Raw genomic sequence first — 22114 nt, forward strand, 5'->3', positions numbered from 1 at the left:
AAAACGAAGCGCATGGCTCCGAGACGAGCGTGCGCCTGTCTCAGAGGTGATAAGGTGTAGAACGCAAGGCGACGGGTACACCATGTTGTCTTAGCAAAGCATTGGAAACACTCGCCTTTTCAAGCAAGCGTTGCGTGGTCAGCGCAGCATGATAAACGCTACTGTTCTGAGAATTACTTATGTATGCCTTTTCTAGTAAAAGACGCACATGCAGAATACGTATGTGTTGTTATTGTGCCTCAGATATGTGTAATAATTGCTTTTTTAATTGACAATCGTATGAGTATGAATGCTGAAGCTTGAGCAACATTGGTGGGCGCTGCGGATGGGGTCTGCCGTTAGGGGTATCGGCTGGTCTCATTTCGAGTACCCGGTACCATTAAGGATGGACAAAGAGATAAATGTACAGACAGACAGATCAAAATTTTTGCAACGAAGGTCCCCAAGAAAGACTATCGTCTTTAAAAAAAAGCTGCCGTAGAGTGTTGCTTCTCTCTTTAATTCCGATATGCTTCTCTCTGCTCCTCCTTTCTCGTCACGTGCTGGCCCTGCTGCGGCTTTGGCGCAGAGGGTAGTAGCGGAGATGCAGTCGTTGTCGTCGTCTTTAGAGAGTGTCGGCGCTAGACATTGTCGCGCGCAAGTTTTCTTGCCAGGAGAATGCTGAAGCCGAAGTAGACTTACTTTGCAAGCTGCGTGCAGAATTGATTGACTCGTTGCAAGGCAAACGTGTTGAGATGTGCATAACCAATTACTTTAATTAATGGTGTATGTCCTGTAATTCGTAAATAAATGTAAGTCTTCTGAAACTACCCCCTCGTGTGTTAGCTCAGTGTACATGTGCCACTGCATGGGGAACCCTCCGTTTACTTAACTTTCATTAATTCGTACAAATTTTTGGGCCCCTTTGAGCTCGAATTATCGAGATTCGACTGTAATGTCAAAATTGAATGAGTTTAGAAGAAGTTAGGAAAGAATAAAGGCATGAGAAGGAGGGTAATTCAGGACACTAAGCCGGCCTAAGATCGCAAGGTCAGAAGTTCAAAACTACACGAGGTGTTTTTTTTTTTTTACCTTTAAACAGTTAAGAAAAGAAGGCCACTGAGATGAAGTTGAGAGCTGATGGGTGGTCAGGTGGTGTTCTACTGTGCCAAGAAAGTTCAATAGAACCCCTGCTTAGAGATAGCGCAGCAACCTAGCATGGAATGACAAAATTTAAATCAAATACAGATGCGAGAACATTCCTGTTCGGTATATTTAATTAAAAAGCATTATAAAAGAATTGTTTAAAGAAATAAGAAGTGTGGGGTGCAGCCTCACTGGGGACGTCTTTCCAGTAATGCACTTCATCACCAGAGCAGGATTGGCCACTGTGGTGCAGTACTTGGCCACTGTACCTCCCATGACTACAGCAATTAACTCTAGGCCCTCTGTCCCTAGCGGCTGCGAAGCAACTGTACAATGCGGTAGTCAGACCTGTGACACAGCAGAAGGTGCTAAAAATCTCTGGGTTTAGACAGGCCGCCATTGAAATCTGAACTTGGCTACCTTCAACGCTAGAACGTTATCTAGTAAGGCTTGTCCGATTCGAGGAATTAGAAGGTGTTGAATGGGATATAATAGGGCTTAGGGAAGTTAGGAAGACACGTGAGGCTTATACAGTGCTGAAGAACGGACACATCTTATGCTACCGTAGATTAATTGACAGAAAAGAACTAGGGGTGGGGTTTCTCATACTTAAGAATATCACGAGCAACATAGAAGAGTACTATAGTATCAGTGAGAGGGTGGCAAGTATCATAATTAAGTTTAACAAAAGTACAAGATGAAAGTGGTACAAGCCCACACGCCTACATTAAGCCATGATGATCATTTGGTTGAACGCTTTTATGAAGACGTAGAATTTGCCTGTAAAGTCACAGTATACTATTCTGATGGGCAACTTTATTGCCGAAATAGGAAAAAGACAGGCCAGAGACTATGCAGTGGGGACCAACAATTCCTCCCGAGCGACCAAAGAACTTGATACTAGTAGTGTTTATAGAAAGTGTACGCATCGAGGCTCTTGTAGACACTGTCACTACTGTTTCGATTATTCGTGGTGATTTTTGTTCCCACATTTGAAAAGTGACTACACCTTACTGCTGCCCATCTCTTCGTGTGGTACTGGTTCCTGCAACAGCTATGGAAATTGGTAAAACTTAAGTTCTTTAGGCATGTGGTAATTCACAATGTAACAGTAGTGTCATCTGAGGCCTTTCTTTCTAGCGCGTGGAACTGTTGCATCTGCTTTCGCCATCATTCGGGCAAGCAATCTAGCAAGCATTTCATTGCGGTTTAGTTGCACGTCCGACAAGCAGAAAGAAGTTTGTAGCTTTTTTTCTGGGTGTTCAATGCTTAAACACACCTAATTATTGGCTCATTGTTTTGAACTCGCTAGTTGCACTTGTTTTCTCAGCAAACTGTGCAAGGTAGTCATACTTTGTACTATCCAAAACTGCTCTGACAAATCATGCTACTTCTCTACAAAACTCTAGAGTTTGACATCTATAGACAGCGTATTGTGGGGTTTGAAACGAAAACATGTCTGTGCTATCACAATGACAGGGTAGAGTTTTCATCTACGTTCTCGCAACATCTGCGACATCTTGACGAAGTCCTTGCATGCCTTGTGAAAGCCGGTCTACAGCTTAATACAAAAAAAATGTACCTTCTCAACCAACACAATCAATGTTCTCAGCCACTTAGTCGGCAAAGAAAAGATTTGGCCAGACCCCAAGAAGTTTGCCACTTTCCTCAACTTTTCTCTTTTACTACTTCAAAAAAAAAAAACTGCTCAGCTTTTCTAGGTCAACTTCACTTCTGACGCTTTCTAAGCAGCTTCACAGAACTTGTTTCTCTACTCTATCAACTCGCTGCAAGTAATGCGCCCTTTGTTTGGTCCAAAGATTAAGAAAGCACTTTCACGATGTTGAAGCAAGCCCTTATGTCCAATTCAGTATTGTGTGACTTCGATCCATGCATACCCACCATCCTTCACAGTGACGCTCATGGCTTACGTGAGATACTTTTGCAGCACAATACCTTTGCCCATCAATGCTTCTGTTAGCCATTCTCTTACCACTGCAAAAAAATAACTGCATCATCAACAAACCAGAGTGCCTTGCTGTTATTTGGACAGTGCAGAGAATTTGCCCATATCTCTACAACTTCCACTTTATTACCGACCATAACACACTTTGCTGGCATTCATGGCTGAAAAACTTACCAAGTCTCCTCGGTCGCTGGGTGCTTTGCTTTCGGAAGTACGATTTCGACGTCGCCTACACATCCGAAAAGAAGCACCAAGATGCCTATACAGCACTCTGCCCTCTAAATGATGATTCGCCATCGATGGTGAGTTCTCTCTAGCTGATAACTTTATAATAATGCGACAATGATAACTTGCTGTTGGATCTCCAAAACGATGCTGCCTCTCCAATCACAGGGCCAAGTACGCTATCATTCAGCACCCAATCCATCTTCGTTTCACAACAACGCGTCAACGCATACTACAGCACCGTTTTTGAAAGCATGAATGGCTCTTCTCTTTCTTGAAGCGCCAGACTCTATCTACAACTTAGACAGTTTTAGCTTCACGGTAGCGCTTTATACCACTATATTTGCCATGTCGATAGAAACAAGTGGGTGTCCATCATACCAAGTTCTCTGCAGTGTAAAGTTCTTGAAGCTTTTTATGATGATCCAACTGCTGGTAATTTTGGCTATCACAAAACTTGCAACAAAATATGAAGTCATTGCTCCTGGCTTGGCCTGTCTTCAGCCATTGTCAAGTACGTCATCTCGTGTGTCCATTGCCAATAGCGAAAGCGACCCACAACTGCATCGTCTGAATTGATACAGCCTCTTCTTTCTCCCACTTGGCCTTTTGAAGTCATCGAAATTGACCCCTGTGGCCCTGTTCTTACAACATCAAATGGAAGTCGTTGGATTGTCAAGCCATCGACCACCTTTCCCATTATACAAATGGTTTCTGTGCAATCTGGGACTGCCACTGAAGTCGCCGATTTTTTTCTCTGCAACATCTTTTTAAGCCATCAAGCCCCATGCATTCTCCTCAGCGAACACATCAACTCTAGTTGCCTTCCGCAGACCAACAGATTGACAGAATGCTTTCATCAAACTCTCCCAGACATGATCGCAATGTATAGTCACCCCGACCACACGAACTGGTATGTGATCCTATCCTTTGTGATATTCGCTTACAACATGGCTGCTCAATGCACTACTGGCTTTTCTTCTTTTTTCCTCATTCATGGCCTCTCATCACTCTGGACGTCTTATTGTATTTCAGCCTTGACAACTGCTCTCTCCTACGAATTTTCCTCTCGCCTTACGCTCTGCTACTGGCCCCTGTTAACACCGGCCTGTCCCAGAAAACTAGAGTATCCCTACAACTCATCTCAACACGTGATTTTCACCCTTGGAGATCAAGTTCTTGTATGTATTCTGCTGCACGTCTCTGGTTTATGCGACAAAATCATCGGTTTCTTTACTGGGCCGTACGCAGTGGTCAAACAGACATTTCCTCCTAATTAACTCATTTCTTCTCTTAGCATTCCTCCAGATCATCATTTTTGTGGGACAGAGATAGTGCACGTATCTCGCTTAAAGCCTTATTTGCAACACACTTCATAATACTCTCAAGCAGCCACTTCCATCACATAAGAGAATAAGTGTGAGTGGGACAAGTGAATGACTCTTTATTCTTTATAGATATCATCATCAATGTGATTTTATCTTGAGTCTGGCTGAATAAAGTGTTTTTTTTTATGAAACAAATATTTAAGGTGCCTTCCAAACATTTGTTCGTTTTGCTAAGATATAAATCACTAAGAACTGGAGCTACTCTACCCCATAACCAATACATATCACCGATTTCTGCATGTAAATGCCTTTATTTTAACTTTAAAGCATCGACTTTAAAGGGGTACCGACAACTTTTTTCGTAGGCATGTTAACTCTGCCATGCAAATCTCCTGTAAACAGAGACGGCTCTTAGCAAGTGTGACACTCAGTAAATGCTGGTAAGATATTTTATTTCGATATTGAAGTCAATTTTCTCACGGCATACCTACCGACATCAACACTAGTTTGACATCAGGCTGCTCGTCAGGCACTAATCCTGGTGACTTGAAGCGGTAGTTTGGCTAGTTGTACGACATCAATTACCAAAATACTAGAAAAGGCAGCTTGCGCATCTTCTTGTCGATTGTCTGCTTGTGCCGTGTGATCGTTAGGTCACTGTCATCCAGCGTACCTGTGAAGTGAGCTAGCAGAGCATGGAATAGTTTACGTACACGCGATGAGAGGGCAAAATAAGCCTTTAATTTCAAACTTGTCGTCATGGGGCCATTATTTTGCCATGTCAAGTTTTGAGCCAGTGAAACGGGCGACGATGAGTGCAAGTTCGTCTGATCAAGTCATCATGGGGCCATTATTTTGCCCTGTCAAGTTTTGAGCCAGTGAAACGGGAGACAATAGGTGCAAGTTCGTCTGATCAAGCACCGAGACAAGCTTGGGTCGACTTCGTGCACCTAGACGAGGCATAGACTGGACGCTAATCAAGCGGATTTTACTCTGTCGTTGCACTTCACACATGCAACATTCAGTTGCTGGGCGACTTTGTATGGTCAACGAAAACCTGCACGTTAAACGTGATGCTATCCCAATATTCTGCCCCCTGTTGCGACAGTTGCCACACGTGCGGTGCACAGCAGAAGCAGGCGGTCAAATAAGCGATGCGCGGATGGAGATACGTCACAAAAACTTGCGCTGCTCATACCATGTCGTGATATCAGGGTACAGCAGGAGCTGTAACTAGCTTTGAAAGACATGCTGTAATTAATTTTTCAGGGTGCACTTACACTTACCGGTACATACTCTACACTCTCAGGAGCTCGGCCTATCATTTGGCTCAAGAAAAGGATAAGTGAAAACTTTTGTGTCAGTACCCCCTTTTATTACATGGCAAGAATTTCTGAAAAGCCTACTTTGAAAATCCCAATTTATCAGTGAAAGCTGTCTAGTGCCCTTGTCGGTGACCCCACTCCTTTGCCAACATCACCAAAGTGTGTCAAATCAGATTCACTGTGCTATTCTGATAACATCAATCGAAATTGGGCCAAACTGCGCCAAATTTGGTTTCGGAAGCACCTATCACCGGCAATGGCCACGCCGGCACATCAAACATGTGCACTTTTTTTTTTAGTCCACTAATGTCACAATCATGTATTTAATATTATTCCGCTGAATAAACAGCGGTGCTGTGTGCCTCCTAAGTAATGCACGATGCTACGCCTTGGTGCTAACGCAACTTCTGTTGTGCAAATCCACTTAACAGAGAAAAGCATTCTCCGCGGGCACTCGTGACCTCTAATCCAATTGGTAGCGTAAAACTATGGCGGCAATTCATCGGCAGACGTCCTTTCCAGGAATGCTGTTGAACGCTGCTAAAGATTTGCGTGCCACATAATTGAAGCAATTTTCACTTTTAACTTCATGCATGCCGCCGGAATGTCGGTCACATGAACGGTGGGAACACATTGACACTTTTTCTCTAATATACTTTATTCCTGGATATTCATTCAGAAGAACTTTTCGTAATGCCTTTCACTAGCACATCCGTGTTTGTAATCACTGTTGCAGTAACAACCCCCAAAAGACCCTGCTCTTTTGAACTCGAGATTGCTAGCAACCGAGTACAAAATTTTCACATGCATTTTTAAAAATGTCATCTTATGAATGAAAACATGCCTCCTGGTCAGAGCAGCCAAAATTCAGTTTTAATACACGCAGCTTTCAGTAGTGGGGCCATCGCTAATGGCTCTGGTGTCGTAAGGCCCACTGTAAAGCAGCTACGCCATGTTATACAAACACCCTTCGCTTTCCAAGGTCACTTGCGTACGGGTTAAAAAATGAACATCATGGCTTCGCAATCATTGCTTCGTTTTTTGTAGGGGTGGGGGTGGGGAAGCTGCATCAGTCATAGGGCATAATCGCTAGCACGCGCTCTTTTTAGAGGCATAACGAGAGTGCTCATAAACTTTTTCTGCCACTAACCTCTGCTTCACATTGAGATAACTGATAGCACGAAAACCACTTCGGTAACTGAAGTGCTCATTGTCCCTTCAGCTAGCATTCTGTTCAGTTATGCAACATTCGGTCCAAAATGTACAATTTGTTAGTTTCTTTTAAACTCTTAGCAGTGTATGCAATACCAATAACTTGTATTGTTATACCATATATTAAGGCTTTGCATCATCCGCAAGCAGCACTAGTGGCAGGGTTGCCATTTTGGAGGTCCGCGTAATCGTCGCACGCACATACTTAAATCTTGCTCCACGCGCAGTGTTCAGTATTCGTACAACGACTTGGATGACTGAACGAAAACTTGTAGCTAATGTGAGATAGAAGCCATGGCCAACAACAGCCTCAACAGGCATGTGCTCCACTGCTCTAGATAAGCGTGATTCTGTGAACGGCGAATGACACTTATGAGTGGACCTCCAAAATGGCACAACTATGATTTGGGCACCTTGCAATCAAGTCTCAGTACACAACCCTCTATGGCCGCTCCAGAAAGTGAGGCACTTTAGCCCAGTCAGTTCAAGTTGAGAGTGCAAGGTAGAAGGGTGCATTAGCAAGTGTCCCAGTGATCACACCTGTGAAGTCAAAATTCATATAACAACGCCCCCGCTCTTTGTTCGTTCCTGCTTCTTGAAGACGGCCAGCACGTTGCTCTCTGCTTCAGTAACAATCGATGGCAGGCCTGCCCTGTGGGGTGATGTTATCGCATCGGTCCTCTGTGCAAAGAAGATAAGTCGGCTCTTTTCATCTCTGCTAGCCACGTGTAAAACACGATGCAGGGGAGGAGGTTATCAATTTAGACTGTTCACGTCCACCCCCCACTCCCCCCTAAAGAAGAAAAATATTTCTTCCTATGCCCCTGGCAGCGGCAAAAACCAGTTGGGAATGTCCATATTGTTAAGGGGTTTATTGGCAAAGCAGAAGGAGAAGCAGTCAGCCCCTGAGGTGCAAAGCACTGCCAATGAGGCCACGCTTCTTCACTACAATTGCCCTCCTCAGAAAGAGGCACCATCCTGGCAGCTTAGGGAGAAAAAACAACTAATGAGTCATAGTATGGCTTGAGGTGAGAGACGTGGACAATGTCACAGCCGTAGTAGCGTAGGTCTGTAGATTGCATGATGGGCTCCACGATGTATTTAACGAGTGACATTTGGTCTACAATGCGGTATGGTCCGAGGTATTTGGGAACAAGTTTTTTGGAGTGGCCAGGTGCAGTAGCAGGTACCTAAAGCCATACCAATGAATTATGTCGAAAGTTTGGAGCCGAACAGTCCCCAGGTTGACGGGATTGCTGCTGCCGCTGGTCCTGGGTAGAAAAAGAGTGGGCAAGCTGGCAGCATTCTTCAGCATGTCGGGTAGCTTCGGACAAAGTAGTACTTTCAAACTCATCAGGCTTTTATGGAAGAGTAGTGTCTACTTTATTGGAAGGTTCTCGTCCATATAAAAGAAAGTATTGCAAAAACCCAGTAGTAGCTTGTATGGCAGTATTATACCCATAGGTGACGAACGAGAGTACTTGGTCTCGATTTGAATGATCAGAGGCGACGTACATCGACAGCATATCGCCAAGAGTACAGTTGAAGCGCTCTGTCATGTCATTCGTCTGAGGGTGGTACGTTGTACTTGTGCGCTCCATGATTCGGCCTTCGTTGAGTAATGCCTCCAAAGCATCACGAAGGAAGGCACGACCTCTGTCACTTAAGAGCTCGCGAGGGGCATCATGACACAGAACGAAACGTCACAAGAGAGAAACGTTTCAACGTCACGGGCTGTAGCAGTCAGCAGTGCGGCTGTTTTGGCATAGCGTGTGAGATGGTCTATCGTAACAATAATCCAGCGATTACCAACTAGAGGGTATGGTAGGGGTTCGTAAATGTCAATGCTGACGCGATCAAAAGGTCGACTAGGACAAGGAAGAGGTTGTGACGGGTATGCTGTTGAAGGATTATGCATAAGCTGAGGATTAATATTTTCGAGGCTTCTGGTGCTTTACATGTGACAGTTCAAAGGTTAGGCTAATGTGTACTTAGAATACATGTGAGCCTAACTGATACTCTCCTCACGTTAATAATAATGCAACTGCAAGGTTTCACAGACAAAAAGTCACATAACGGCTTGAAAAGGTCTGCATCCCTTTTTTTTTGGCAAGAAACAGTGGACAGGCAAAATCAAAAGTAGTACAATGCATAAAAAAAAACGCTTGTATCTGAAACATCGAACTGATTCGTATACAAAGTTTGCAACGCGTCGCTACACACTTTCAACATAATAAACAAATAACATTCATTATAAATATACAAGCATAATAAATATTCACTAATAATTATAAAAAATGTTCAAACATATCACCGTATACTTTAAATATAAAATGCATGTTCATTAAAATCAATGAGCTGGGTGATCAACACATCCACATCCTTTGCAAGAGAAAGTATGGCAGTTAAAGAAAAGAGTTAAGTAAAGATGGTAAGACATGACGTAGCATTTGTTTTCCATAATTTGTTCAACAATGTGGGACAAACCAGGTTTCTTTGTGTCATGTACTGAATGTGCTTGAATTTAATGTTAGCCGTGACAGATGCTGTAGAAAACCCATGCTATTTTTCCTTTCTATCAAAATCTATTTTTTCAGAATTTTATTGTACACTGACTTTATTAGCATGATATGTAATTGGTCAAAAATGGGATCAGTGTGTCCATCGAACGAAGCATTTAAAATCGTTTGAACGGCTTTCTTTTGCAACATGAATAAAATGTTTGTGTTTGAGCTGGTTGTGTTGCCCCATACGAGATGGCAGTAGTTGATATAGGATAGAAAAAGATATAGGATAGAAAAAAAGAGTTAATAAAGTAATAGCTTCTCTTTTAATGCAAACAAGCAGCATAATCTTACTAGTACACCTCTAACTCGAGCAAGCTTGTTAGCAATATAGTTGACATGTTCATTGCATAACATGTTTTCCTGAAAAATGACACCTAGACTTTTGATTGAAGGCACTACTTCTATCACAGAGGTTCCTATTTAAAGACATCCATGAGTCATTTGTTTTTTGTTTTTTGGTTAAAAAAGCACACTTGCTTTTTTGGTTGCAGTAATAGTTTGATAACTCCCCTTGTTTATTTGCTCTAGAGTATTATTGGCAGTACTGACTAGCTCTCCAATGTTTCTGGAAGTCGGAAATAGACTGGTGTCGTCCGAATATATAACAAATCACGCCATAGTGTTGATATTTGTTAAATCGTTTATATAAATGTTAAACAATAGTGGTCCTAGAATGCTTCCTTGCGAAACACCAGAACGTACTGATAAAATTTTTGAATAGTGATTGCTTATAACAACAGTTTGATACCTATACAGCAGATAACTTTTGATGAAGTTAAGAAATGTACCTCTAAAACTGTAGATACCAAGTTTTTTTAGTAAAATGCTGTGATTTATGGTATTGAAGGCCTTTGAAGTATCTATGAATATGCCGAAGGTAACCAAATTTTCTTCAAAGCCTCGCAGAATTAGTTCTTTTTTGAGTTAGTAATGTTAATTCAGTCGAGCAAACTTTTCAAACTCCAAATTGAAAATCTGTAATTAGATTGTGCTAATGACGTTATCCTTACATGTAACACCTTTTCAAGACATTTTAAAAAACAGGCAGGATTGATATTGGTTTATAGTTGGAAAACTTGTTTCTGTCGTCGGATTTGATAAGTGCCATTACCTTCGCGATTTGCATGCACTTTGGAAATGTGCCATTCGCTAGCAAAAGATTGTACACATGCTCCAAAACAGGACTAGATCTAGTACATGTTTTGGTGGACGAATCTGCAGATCATCAATGTCGCAGTTTTTACTATTTCGAATACTGCGAAACACGCTTTGTATCTCTTAAGTGTCAGTCAGGTTTAGGAATGCACTTTGAACGATTTTCGGTTTTAAACATTCTGTGCGTTGGGAATCATAGGAACTATTTGCAAATGACACAAAATAGTTGTTAAAGGCATCAGCTAATGCCGTGCCTTATATGAGCGCACTGTTTACTGTTAATTCCTGTAGATTATCTGGCTGTTGGTTTCCATGCAGTAAACTATTTAGATTTTTCAATATGACATCGGTTCACATTATCGTTTCAGCAGGCAACAGCTTCTCGAAGTACTGTGTCTTTGCTGCCCTTAGGAACCCATTCACTTTATTTTAGAGTTTTTTTTCTGTGGCTAAATCTGCTGCATCTCTTGTGCTTAAGAACCATTTAAAAAGAGCATCTTTTTGCTTTAATAATTTCAACGTAGTGTCATTAATCTATGGTTTTGTTGCTTTTATGGCTTCTATTGTTTTACGCTTAAATGACTTTGCATAAGCGCTTGTAAAAGCCGATAAGAACAACTCGTATGCTTTATCGCGGTCTCTTTCGTCGTACACTTCTTGCCAGCTTATGCGCAAAATTTTGCTGCAAAATTTATCAAGTGCGAATGGGTTAATATCTCGAAATGTCTAATGCTGATCTGTGGAGTGATGTGAGGGCAACACAGATGAATTCGCAATAAAAAATATAAGCAAGTGGTTGCAGGCCGGAGCCGTGATGACACCTGATTCAATGTTTTGTGCATCAATATTTGTAATAAAAATGTCGAGTAAAGTTTCGCAGTTACCTTGAATACGAGTGGGTGGGGAAATGGTATTAGTGCATGCATTGAATTCAAGCACCCGCAGTGAGCGTCTGCGAAGTGCACTGCAACATGTTTTTATGTATATCACCACCCAAAACTAGTCTCTAATCGATTTTGAAACCTGGTGATCTTAGGTAATAAAAAATGCCCAAAGTTAAAACCATGCTGTTTCTCTGAAGAATAATTCCTGAGCTCTACCAGCTACCTGTGGCTGGCATCTGTGGTGGGTTTCTTCTCACTGCCTGTCTTCTGTCGGCTACAACTGAAGCCATCATCAGCCACTGTGACGCAAATCATCGGCAACTGTGCCATCCTGCTTGTGCTCAGTTCTGCACTGCCTGTACTTGCCAGGACACTGGGTAAGTCTTCTCAATGGGAATTTTCTTCCTCAAAATGTTTTGCCATTTCAATGATCGGGCGTCAATTGTTTTTAACAATTGAACAAAGAACAAGGGACAAAGCACAGGACGGTCCTGTGCTTAGCTCACCTGAATGGCTGTTCTGAATTCAAGTATCTTACCACAAACATTTTTTAGCATGCTCAAGAATATGCAATATTTTTGCATTATATACTGAAAGATGTGCGTGTGCATGCCAGTGCCACTAGCATTTGTTTGTTGTGCCTTGATGCAGCAAAGTCATACTTGCCGTCGGATTTTTTTTTTATATTCTAAATTTTCTCATGTCAGGGCTTCATGTTCTATAACACCAATAAAGTTGAACGTTTCTATAATAAATATATGTCTATCTAGGTTTTTAGATGCGAAGCAGTACTATGACTAGCCTGTGTAACGCTGTCCCTTCATCCGCACCACTCTCCTCACCGCAAGTGCTGGAGTGGTGCCAGGTAGCTCACGCCCTCCTAGCAGTACGCAGTGACGTGTCTCTCTCTCGCCTGCTGCACGCTCACCGCGTGTCAGCTGTCTCTCGCTTCACCCTTTCCACCGTTCGAAATGCTCGAGCTCACTCCTCTGGTGGGCATCATCTCACCCGCACCACTTCTCTCCATCTGTCAGCGAGAAGCCGCGAGCCAGCGGGTGCATGCGCTGTGTGCGCCTGAAAAATCTTGTGGCGCCGACAATGGACAGTGTGTCGCTGCTTGCCGCGCGACCGGGCCGGCGGGCGGGACGCCGTTGCGGCATGTTTCCCCCTAGTGTGCGCGTACCTTTTCTAGCTGCTGCCAGCGTTGCAAGGATTAGCGAAGCCGATCGCGTTCAGAAATATCGACGTCAACATTGACATGGCCTGAGCCAGGAAAGCCGATTGCAAGTGTCGGCAGTGGAAGACCAGCGACACTGAGGTGCGAGTCAAAAACAATGATCGCGTTTGAGAATACAGACGGCGCGCGGGTAGTACTGACGCGACACAAGCTAAGGAAGCTGAGCGCAAGCATTTTCAGCACGTTCTGCCTCCTGTGTCCTTGCATTTCAAACAAACGTTTACTCGAGTAAATGCTACACCAAGTTTCGCTTCAAACCATTCTTCCAGCACCGGCATGGACGCCTGTTTCAATCGTGCGCACCGCTGCTGCTTTGCATCCCATCAGGGTTCCCTTCGGGAAGATGGTTAATAGTTTTTTTTTTTTTTTCTTTCACTACAGCATGCTCAGGAAGCATACTGAGCTCAGGATCGCCCTTGAAGTTGTCACGGAAATTAATGCACAGTGCTGTGAACAACATTCATGGTCTGAGAAGAAGGTGACACTTTTCATTGCAGATGTGGCTTTTGTGTGGCTTACCAGACTGGATACCTAGCAATAAACAAGTCTTGTCAGTCTTGTAAAGAAAAAAAAATTTGTCAGTTTTCAAGCTTATGCAAGTCAAAAATATGCTGTTGAAAAATTTGAGGAGGTCAACACCATCATGTTCCTATAACTTAGTGGTGGCTATGCTTTAACGAAGGATGTTGACGCCCACATTTTTATCAGGATTGTAAGTGTGGTCAGCACAAGAACGGCAGACTCTTGGCTAAGGCACTACCACAAATATAGTCTTTGAAAATATTCGTTAAACGATTGACATATGGAGTCACTGAGCTTGCAAATGGCAGAATATCGAATGCAATCAGCTCCTAGAGATCTTGAAGAACTATGCAAACTTTATCAACTGTTATGTCTGCGTCAAGTTTCTCATTATATTCTGCCTCATGTGGGCAGTCGGGATGCTTTGTCATGGGGCCGGTAACAATGAAACGTTCAAACTTTTTGAGGAGGCTGGATGGATTGTTATTGTACATATGTGTCAAGCAGTGTAGTTGGTGAAAAGTTTGCGCTTTGGTAGTGTTACAGATTGTGGGTTGAGGAACTCGAACGTTTATTTACGCCAGGCCACACTTCGCCGGCAAACACCAACTGAGAACATGCGTATCAAAAACAACTCAGGACCACTTCAACGCCGCCAGGTGGAGCGGCCACACATCACATGTTCGTAGCTGTCTTTCCTGTTGCCGCCAAACCTAGCGGCCACAGTCACACTACACAACACCCCTCCCCTCCAAGTTTGAACTCAGCAGTCAGCCAGGGCCAGTACGTAGTCTCTTAGATGGTGCGGGGTTCCCCGAGCACGCTGCGAGCGACGAAGGCACAGTGGTGGCACTAAAGGCTCGCCATTTGCCTCCACTGGGACAGTCAGTGGAACTGTTCCGCCCTCCTGTGGGGGCACACTGCTAATCACAGGAGTCGGCTGCTCCCCAGGTGCGTCTGGCTCCACAGGGGCTGAACTCGAGCCTTCAGGGGCCACCGGGACAGAACTCGAGCCTTCAGGGGTAGACGTTGACATCGGTCGTCTTTCAGGCTGCGGTCTTTCCAGTTCTGCACCCGCCGTTTGGGTAGGCCCGACCGTCCGGCGACGAAGTTGGTCCACATGCCTGCGCAGTACTCGACCATCAGGGGCCGTGACCTCATAAGATATTGGTCCGGTTGCACGGGAGATCACTGCTGGAATCCACAGAGGCCCCTGAGCATAGTTACGTGCGAAGACAGGGTCTTCAGGCTTAAACGTGCGTGGTTTGGACGGGGAATCTGCCAACCGTGTGGACTTCTCTGGGGCCCGATCAGGGTGCAGGCGGTCCAACATCGTTGACAACTTGCGGCCCATCAGGAGCTCGGCCAGGGATTGCCCCGTAGTCATGTGTGGGGTTACGTGCTGCTGCAGTGTGAAATCTGCCAGGCGCCGTGCCCAGTTCTTCTGGATGATGCGAGATAGGCCTTCCTTGGTAGTGCGTACCATCCTTTCTGCCTGGCCATTCGTAGATGGGTGGAATGGTGCCGAAGTTACCTGGCGGATCAGATTGCTGTCCAGGAACTCTCGAAACTCTGTGGACTTAAACTGAGCTCCGTTGTCTGAGACAATGATGTCTGGGAGACCATGCGTGGCAAACAGTTTCCGTAATGCACTGATTACTGTCTGTGACGTCATAGAGGATGTTGGGATGACCTCCAGCCACTTTGAATACGAATCCACGACGATTAAGAAGGTCTGCCCTTGAAAGGGACCGGCAAAATCCATATGGAGGCGGGACCATGGGTTCCGAGACGCCTCCCAAGGGTGGACGGGTGCTCGAGGCAATTCTGGCCGCGTCTCCTGACAAGAGGAGCAGCATCGGACCCATTCTTCGATAGCAGCATCCATGCCTGGCCACCACACATAGCTGCGGGCAAGTGCCTTCATCCGGATAATACCAGGGTGCCCAGAATGCAGTGCTTCCAGCACCCGGAACCGCAGCTTTTGTGGAATCACCACACGGTCACTCCAGAGTAGGCAACCCTTGTGGGCAGTCAGTTCGTGCTGCCTTGATGTGAAGGCAGAAAACTCTGGGCCCATGCTGCCCCTTGGCCACCCCTTCCAGACCCAGTTAAGAACACGTGAAAGGGTGCGATCTTTGGCACAGTGGGTGGGAATGTCTGCTGCATGGAGGGGTGGTTCTGGCAGCGCATCCAGGAGCATGACAACCTCTGCAGGAGAGGGGTCATCGTGGCACTGGTGCTGTAAGGGCAGTCTGCTGAGGCCGTCCGCATGGCCCAAGTGCCTCCCAGCCCGGTGGAGCAGCGTATGTTGGTATCCATTCAGGAAGATAGACCAGCGCAGCATCCGCAGAGACAGCATCTGAGGTGTTTGGCGGTCAGACGTGAACAACCCGAGCAGTGGCTTGTGGTCCGTCTGGATCTGAAAAGGCCGGCCAAACAGGTAGTCGTGAAACTTTTTGACGCCTGCAACCACGGCAAGTGCCTCCTTATCGATCTGTGCATAGTTTCGCTCTGCACTCGACAGGGTCCTTGAATAAAAGGCGACCGGTGCTTCTGTGCCGCCGGGCAATCGGTGGCTCAACACAGCTCCTATTCCGTATGGGGACGCATCACAGGCAAGGATGAGAGGTTGCTTCTCATCATAATGCGTCAAGACATGATTGGATGCCAAGAGTTCTTTCACGCTTTCAAACGCTCTTTGTTGTGTTTGGCCCCACACAAAGGTGGCCTTCTTGTCCAAAAGTCGGTGTAGTGGTTCCGCAACAGTGGCCTTGTGTGGCAAGAACGCATGATAGAAGTTCACCAGTCCCAGGAATGCCTGGAGTTCGGTCTTGTTTGACGGGCGAGGTGCACCAAGAATGGCCTGTGTTTTTTCTGGGGTCGGATGGATGCCCTCGGCGTCTATTCGAAACCCCAAGAACTCGACTTGGGCGACACCCAGCTGGCACTTCTCTCTTTTTACCTTCAGCCCAGCATCCTGGAAACGGCGAAGGACCTCGCGAAGGCGAGAGAGCAATTCTTGACCTGACGCCCCTGCAATTAGCACATCATCAAAATATGGAATTACACCTGGTATTCCACGTAGGAGGGTTTCCATTAGATTTTGAAAGATGCCAGGTGCGACACTGACACCAAACTGCAATCGGCGTACCCTGAACGCCCCACGATGCGTTACGATGGTCTGTGCTGCTGCAGACTCATCGGTGACAGGCAGCTGCTGGTAAGCCTGGGCCAAGTTGAGCTTTGCAAAAATGGTTCCGCCTGAGAGAGAAGCCAATACGTGGCTGACCACCGGCACCGGATATGCATGCTGCTGGAGGGCCTTGTTAATGGTACACTTGTAGTCTGCACAGATGCGGATGTCTCCATTTCCCTTCAATGGTGTGACAATAGGGGTTTCCCATTCCGTGCAGTCCACTGGCTCCAGAACACCCTGCTGTAGCAGCTTGTCAAGCTCGGCATCGATCTTTTGGCGCAGTGCAAAGGGCACCCTCCTTGCCTTTAGGCGGACTGGCACCACCTCCGGGTTCAAGGCCAACTTCACAGGTGGTCCCTTGTAGCACCCCAGTCTTCCGTCAAAGACAACAGCAAACTCCTCAAACAGCTTGTCAAATGCTGTGGCCAGTTCGTCCATGCGATGTACTCCGGTGACCTTAATTCCTAATTCTGGAAACCAGTCTAGTCCAAGGAGGCTTTGACGCTGCCCTTTGACAATGACAAGTTTCAGTGGGCCAGCAAAACCCCTGAATTTTACTGTAACTGTGGCCATCCCTTGCACTGCTATGCAGTTTCCCTGATAGTCCTTCATAACGAGGTCGAGTTGCTTCAACTTCGGGATGCACCCATTCGAGAAGATTTGCCTGGCCGTAGCCTCGGAGATGAGCGAAAATGTGGATCCCGAGTCCACCTCCATCTCGCATTCCACACCTTCGATTTCAACAGCAACGTGAATCTTCTTTGTCCCGGGCTGGGGCACATCGTGGATGGCGGTCTTCGTGAGGTTGTCGCAGTACGAGGTACTCGCACGCGGAGTGGTCCGCGAATTGTCCGTCCTGCCGTTTGTCTCAAAATTTGCACGGCGGTCCCGCTTCCGTTGAGACCGGCAGACCTTGGCTATGTGCCCTGTTTTTCCGCAACCTCGGCATTGGGCATCACGGAAACGACACAACCGGCGCTCGTGCGGCCCCCCACAACCGGCACAAGATCCGCCCCCCAGTCCTGCGTCCCTGCGTTGACTGGTGTCTGCACGTAACTGACGAACACATTCCTCGAGGCCGTCCTGGTCCTCTCCACAGTCGGCGACCGTTCCCTGGTGCACTGGCTCGGTACGCGGCGCGGTTGCGTTTAGTCGCGACTGGCTGGCCTCACGGTCGATGGCCTCAGCGGCGGTAGCTTCCTCGACGGCGCAGGCGAGCGACACTTCTTTTTTCGCCAAAATGCGCCGTTTAGCTTTATCGTTCCTCAGGCCAAAAACGAAACGGTCTCGGAGTGCCTTATCAAGGTCAACGAAGTTGCAGTGCTGTGCAGTCGTTCGCAGAGCCGCGAGGTATGCAGCGACGGACTCACCGGTTCCTTGCTCTCTGCGATGGAACTCGTATCGCCGCGCCAATTCCGGTGGTTTCGGCGAAAGATGATTTCGAAGGGCAGCGATGATATCCTCGTACGGCGTATCTTTCAGCTGGTCCGGCGCGACGAGGGCCTTAGCCAACTGGAACGTCGCGGCCCCGCAACGGCTGAGAAACGTCGACCTTTTCTTTCCAGCGTCCGTAATGCCCTGCGCCTCCAGAAAGAATTCGAACCGCTGAGCATAGTCTTCCCACTCGTCCGGCTGTGACAAGTTGAATTGCTCGAGGGAGCCATTGCTGGAGGCCTCCCGTTGTCCGGGGTTCCGCCCGTCCTCCATTGCCGCGCTGGACGTCATGCCGACTTATCCCATCCTCGTCGCCAGTGTTACAGATTGTGGGTTGAGGAACACTAACGTTTATTTACGCCAGGCCACACTCCGCCGGGAAACACCAACTGAGAACATGCGTATCAAAAACAACTCAGGACCACTTCAACGCCACCAGGTGGAGCGGCGACACAACTCATGTTCGTAGCTGTCTCTCCTGTTGCCGCCAAACCTAGCGGCCACAGTCACACTACACAACAGGTAGCGTATGGATTTATGAGGGGGCGAAGTGTCAACTATGTTTTCACAGTGCTCATGGTGCCTGAAAGATGCTTGCAGAAACAGCACCAGTTGTTTCGGACGAGGTTCTGTGCATATTCTTGTGCCTCGTGCGAAAGTTGGTCAATACGCCAGCGAAGCTTGCGATTGAAGTGGCGGCGCTACCAATGCCGTGTGAGCCCTCTATGCACTTCTCACAGATTGAGAAATGTGGGTCCACGTCCAGGTTCGTGGTTGGGGTAACGACTGCGCGTACATGCATCTAGGTCATCAGAAAGGGACTTTAGCCATTTCTCGAACTCTGTTCGAGAAGGTTCTGTCAATGCTCTCTCAACTGCACGAAGTTCGTGATAAGCACCTTCTGCTCAGGACAGCGTGCATTGTGTAGCGTTAGTATTGCCACATTCTTTTTCTCAAGTTCGTTATCGCCCCAATACACTACGCAATTCTCAGTGCAAACCGCGCCTACAGTCTTTGAGAAGCTTCAGGACTGTAATAAATCATTTCTATAAGACCATGCCCACTCTGCTAACTATACAGCTTATTCTGGAACCTACGTCACCACTAGTGATAACGCTAGAACATTCGATGGCAAGTGTATAAATGCCGACGCGCTTCGCTGCTTGTCAGTTGATCGACGGCCGACGCTCCGTTCGCCGCTATCTGTGCTAGTCCGCTACTGTAACCCGACTTTTCATTTACTGGTACAGGTACGCCCAAATAAACAGTTTGATCTGACAATCCAGTCTCCTGCCTTCAGCCACGTCACGACCCCGTGATATGTGGTGAAGGTGCTGCTTTCTTGATGTATTGGACACCTCTGTCAAGCCGTGAACCAAGCCCACACCACGAACACCGATGCAACCCACAAACAGCGAGTTAGCTCTAGGAAACAAGGGTTGCCACCGAAGTATGGGCTTCTACCCGACAAGACTCAGAATACCAAGCCTTTGGTGTCAACCGCAGCAACAATGACAGCGCTTGTACCACCGGCATCGATCTTGCTCCTGCATCTCAAGGAGCCGCCCACTTTCCGCAAGTTGCCACTCAAAGACCTGGAAAGCTAGATTGAAAGGTTCGACCGAGTCTCCCTTTTCAATGATTGGACCGAAGATGATGTTGAGGAACGAGAGGCAAGACGGTGGCAATGAGCCTGTACCGAGGTAACAGCTTTATTGGGACGCAGGCATAGGCGGTTTTGCCGCTGCAGCATCCAGCCAGGTTCCGAAGCTAGGCCATTCTGAAATTCCGCATCACGAGCCCCGCGGCTCGCTTCTTCGACGCGGCCAGCTGGCCAAATCAAGCATGCCACTACATAGGCTCCCCCCCTAGCACTTTGCACAATCTAAAACATATTACAAAAAAAAGAGAACGACAAATACTATATACGTGAACGGCAATTCTTAAGGTGTCCATTGGGAAGTCCAGGTTGCCAACCTGGAGTGGCCGTCAGTAATCAGTGGGTCTCCAGGGGGCGACTCTGGGAGAATCGCAGCGGGCAAGGATTGCAAGAGACGTCTGCTGGAAGCAAGGGTGGTCATCCGTATGGGCGGGTAGCGCAAGTCGCATACCTGCGACGCAGGCGTGGCTTTCGGTGATGAACTGACACCAAATAGCGCGTTGCGTAGCATCTATGCTGCAGGCGTGCGAACACAGGCCGACGACTGCTGCACCGTGGCATTGTAATGTTCCCACGACACCCACTGTAGGTTGTGGGCTGCACCTGAAATGGCGAGGCAGCGTTGGAAGTGTGGTGTTTATGTTGCTGGTTCTGCTGGTGCTGCGCACGACGTCGTCGGTGCGATGCCAACTGCTGATGTGTGGAGCACTGATACCTGCCTGTCTTCCGCATTTCACGGCGTGTCAGAGGGTGCCTTTGCCGTAGTTCCGCCTTCTTGTGGTGGATGCCTGTACCCTGGGGTAACTTGGAAGGATGGGTGGAAAGCTGCCCGCACGTTTCCCTCTGGGTACGATAACGTCGCTGTGTTTGAGTCACAACTTGGTGACGTGTGAGGTCGTGGCTGGGTGTTGGTGCATTAGGAGCTGGGGCGCTTGCATTTTGGAGCCTGGCCACTGGCATGCCCGGGTCTCGTCCAGGAGGATGTCACGCAAAGGAGGTTCAGACCCTGCGGTAAACTAGACTTTGAACCTGTGGTCGAAGTATTTCGTTGAGAGTCTAGTGACGAGCAGCATTCGGGCACGGGAGCATGCCCATTGACTGCTTGTGTGTCTGTTGTAGCATGCGCGGGCGGTTCCAAACCTGGCCGACCCAGTGCGTTGTACCCTGTCGTCACCGTCCTAGTGGGGGGGCTCGGCAGTTGTGCTCGAGAAGCCACCAGGCGGCTCAGCTGGCTCATCTGTCGTTGGCGATCAGGGAGCCTGTGCGGCAGGACAGGATTTTGCGAAGAATCTGAAGTTGTAGCTGGCGTCGAATGTGCCAAAGAAAGAGGGGGAAGTGGCTCTGGTGGCAGAACCAACACCTTGGAAACGGGAAGCGGAGACACTGGGTGGCGGGCCTTTCAATCGATGGGCCATTTGAAGTGACAGGGTGATCTCCGTCACTTGTGTAGCCGGTGGTTGTTGGCAGGGCAATAGTCTGGGCGGACCATGGTGTGGGAGGCGTAGTCAACACCATGCTGTCGCTTTTGGGAGCTTCTATCTGCGAAGGCTATATTGCGGTTGGCAGACCTTGTGTTTGGTCCGTATCTTGTTGGAGGCGATGTTTAGCGCTGCAAACCCGTAGGACGACGTCCTGTAGTCCGTCATATGGGTGGGTGCTCCAAGATAAATAGGTGAGGCGTCGCTTGATGTCGGGTGGAAGAACATACTCCAGGACCTCGAACATGAATTTCTCGGAACCAGATGCTGTTGAGCTCCAAGGTTACCTCGAACTCTTAAAACCATGACTTGATTTCGGTGGTGTGGAATGGTGATAGAGGCGGGTAAAAGTGCGGCTGTGATTCTTGAGCTGGCTGGAACATGGTTGCGAAGCTCAATAGCAATGGTGCAGCGCCGGTCACTTATTCGTTGGTCCGTGGTCGTCATATGTTGAGGAAGAAGAGGTGAGACAGCGGCAACGAGCCTGTGCCGAGGTCACAGCTTTATTTGGGATGCAGGCGTAGGCGGAGTCGCTGCTGCAGTGTCCAGCCAGGTTAACCGAAGCTAGGTCGTCCTGAAATTCCTAGTGGCTCACGCATCACGAGCCACGCAGCTCGCTTCTTCTACGATGTGGCCAGCTGGCCAAATCTAGCGTGATGCTACAATGTCAAGTTGTGGCATGTCTATTTTGCCTTGCAAGGTGTCGCCAGGACATGGTTTGAGAACCATGAGTCAACCTTGACTACGTGGGACATTTTCCGCTCCAGGTTCTTGGCCACTTTCACAAGTGCCATCTG

The 22114-nt window shown here is 47.3% G+C and overlaps 1 protein-coding gene across 32 annotated transcripts in view; it reads left to right on the top strand.

The window, feature by feature from the left end:
• Window positions 1-22114, top strand: part of lili (LMBR1-like protein lilipod) — a 742764-nt gene that overhangs the window by 672701 nt on the left and 47949 nt on the right. For 17 of the 32 annotated variants that reach the window (XM_075894063.1, XM_075894067.1, XM_075894056.1 and 14 more), the window contains 2 exons: window positions 11985-12164; window positions 13406-13578. The exons of 1 other annotated variant lie outside the window; for it this stretch is intronic. In XM_075894063.1, coding sequence (XP_075750178.1) covers window positions 11985-12164; window positions 13406-13559 — 334 coding nt within the window. In that variant the 3' untranslated portion in view covers window positions 13560-13578. Of the gene's footprint in view, window positions 1-11984; window positions 12165-13405; window positions 13635-22114 lie in introns of those variants that run through there. 14 more of the 32 variants (XR_012895090.1, XM_075894053.1, XM_075894055.1 and 11 more) reach the window with 4 other exon arrangements.

Source organism: Rhipicephalus microplus, chromosome 4 (genome assembly GCF_043290135.1).
Source record: "Rhipicephalus microplus isolate Deutch F79 chromosome 4, USDA_Rmic, whole genome shotgun sequence".
NCBI classification, from domain to species: domain Eukaryota; kingdom Metazoa; phylum Arthropoda; class Arachnida; order Ixodida; family Ixodidae; genus Rhipicephalus; species Rhipicephalus microplus.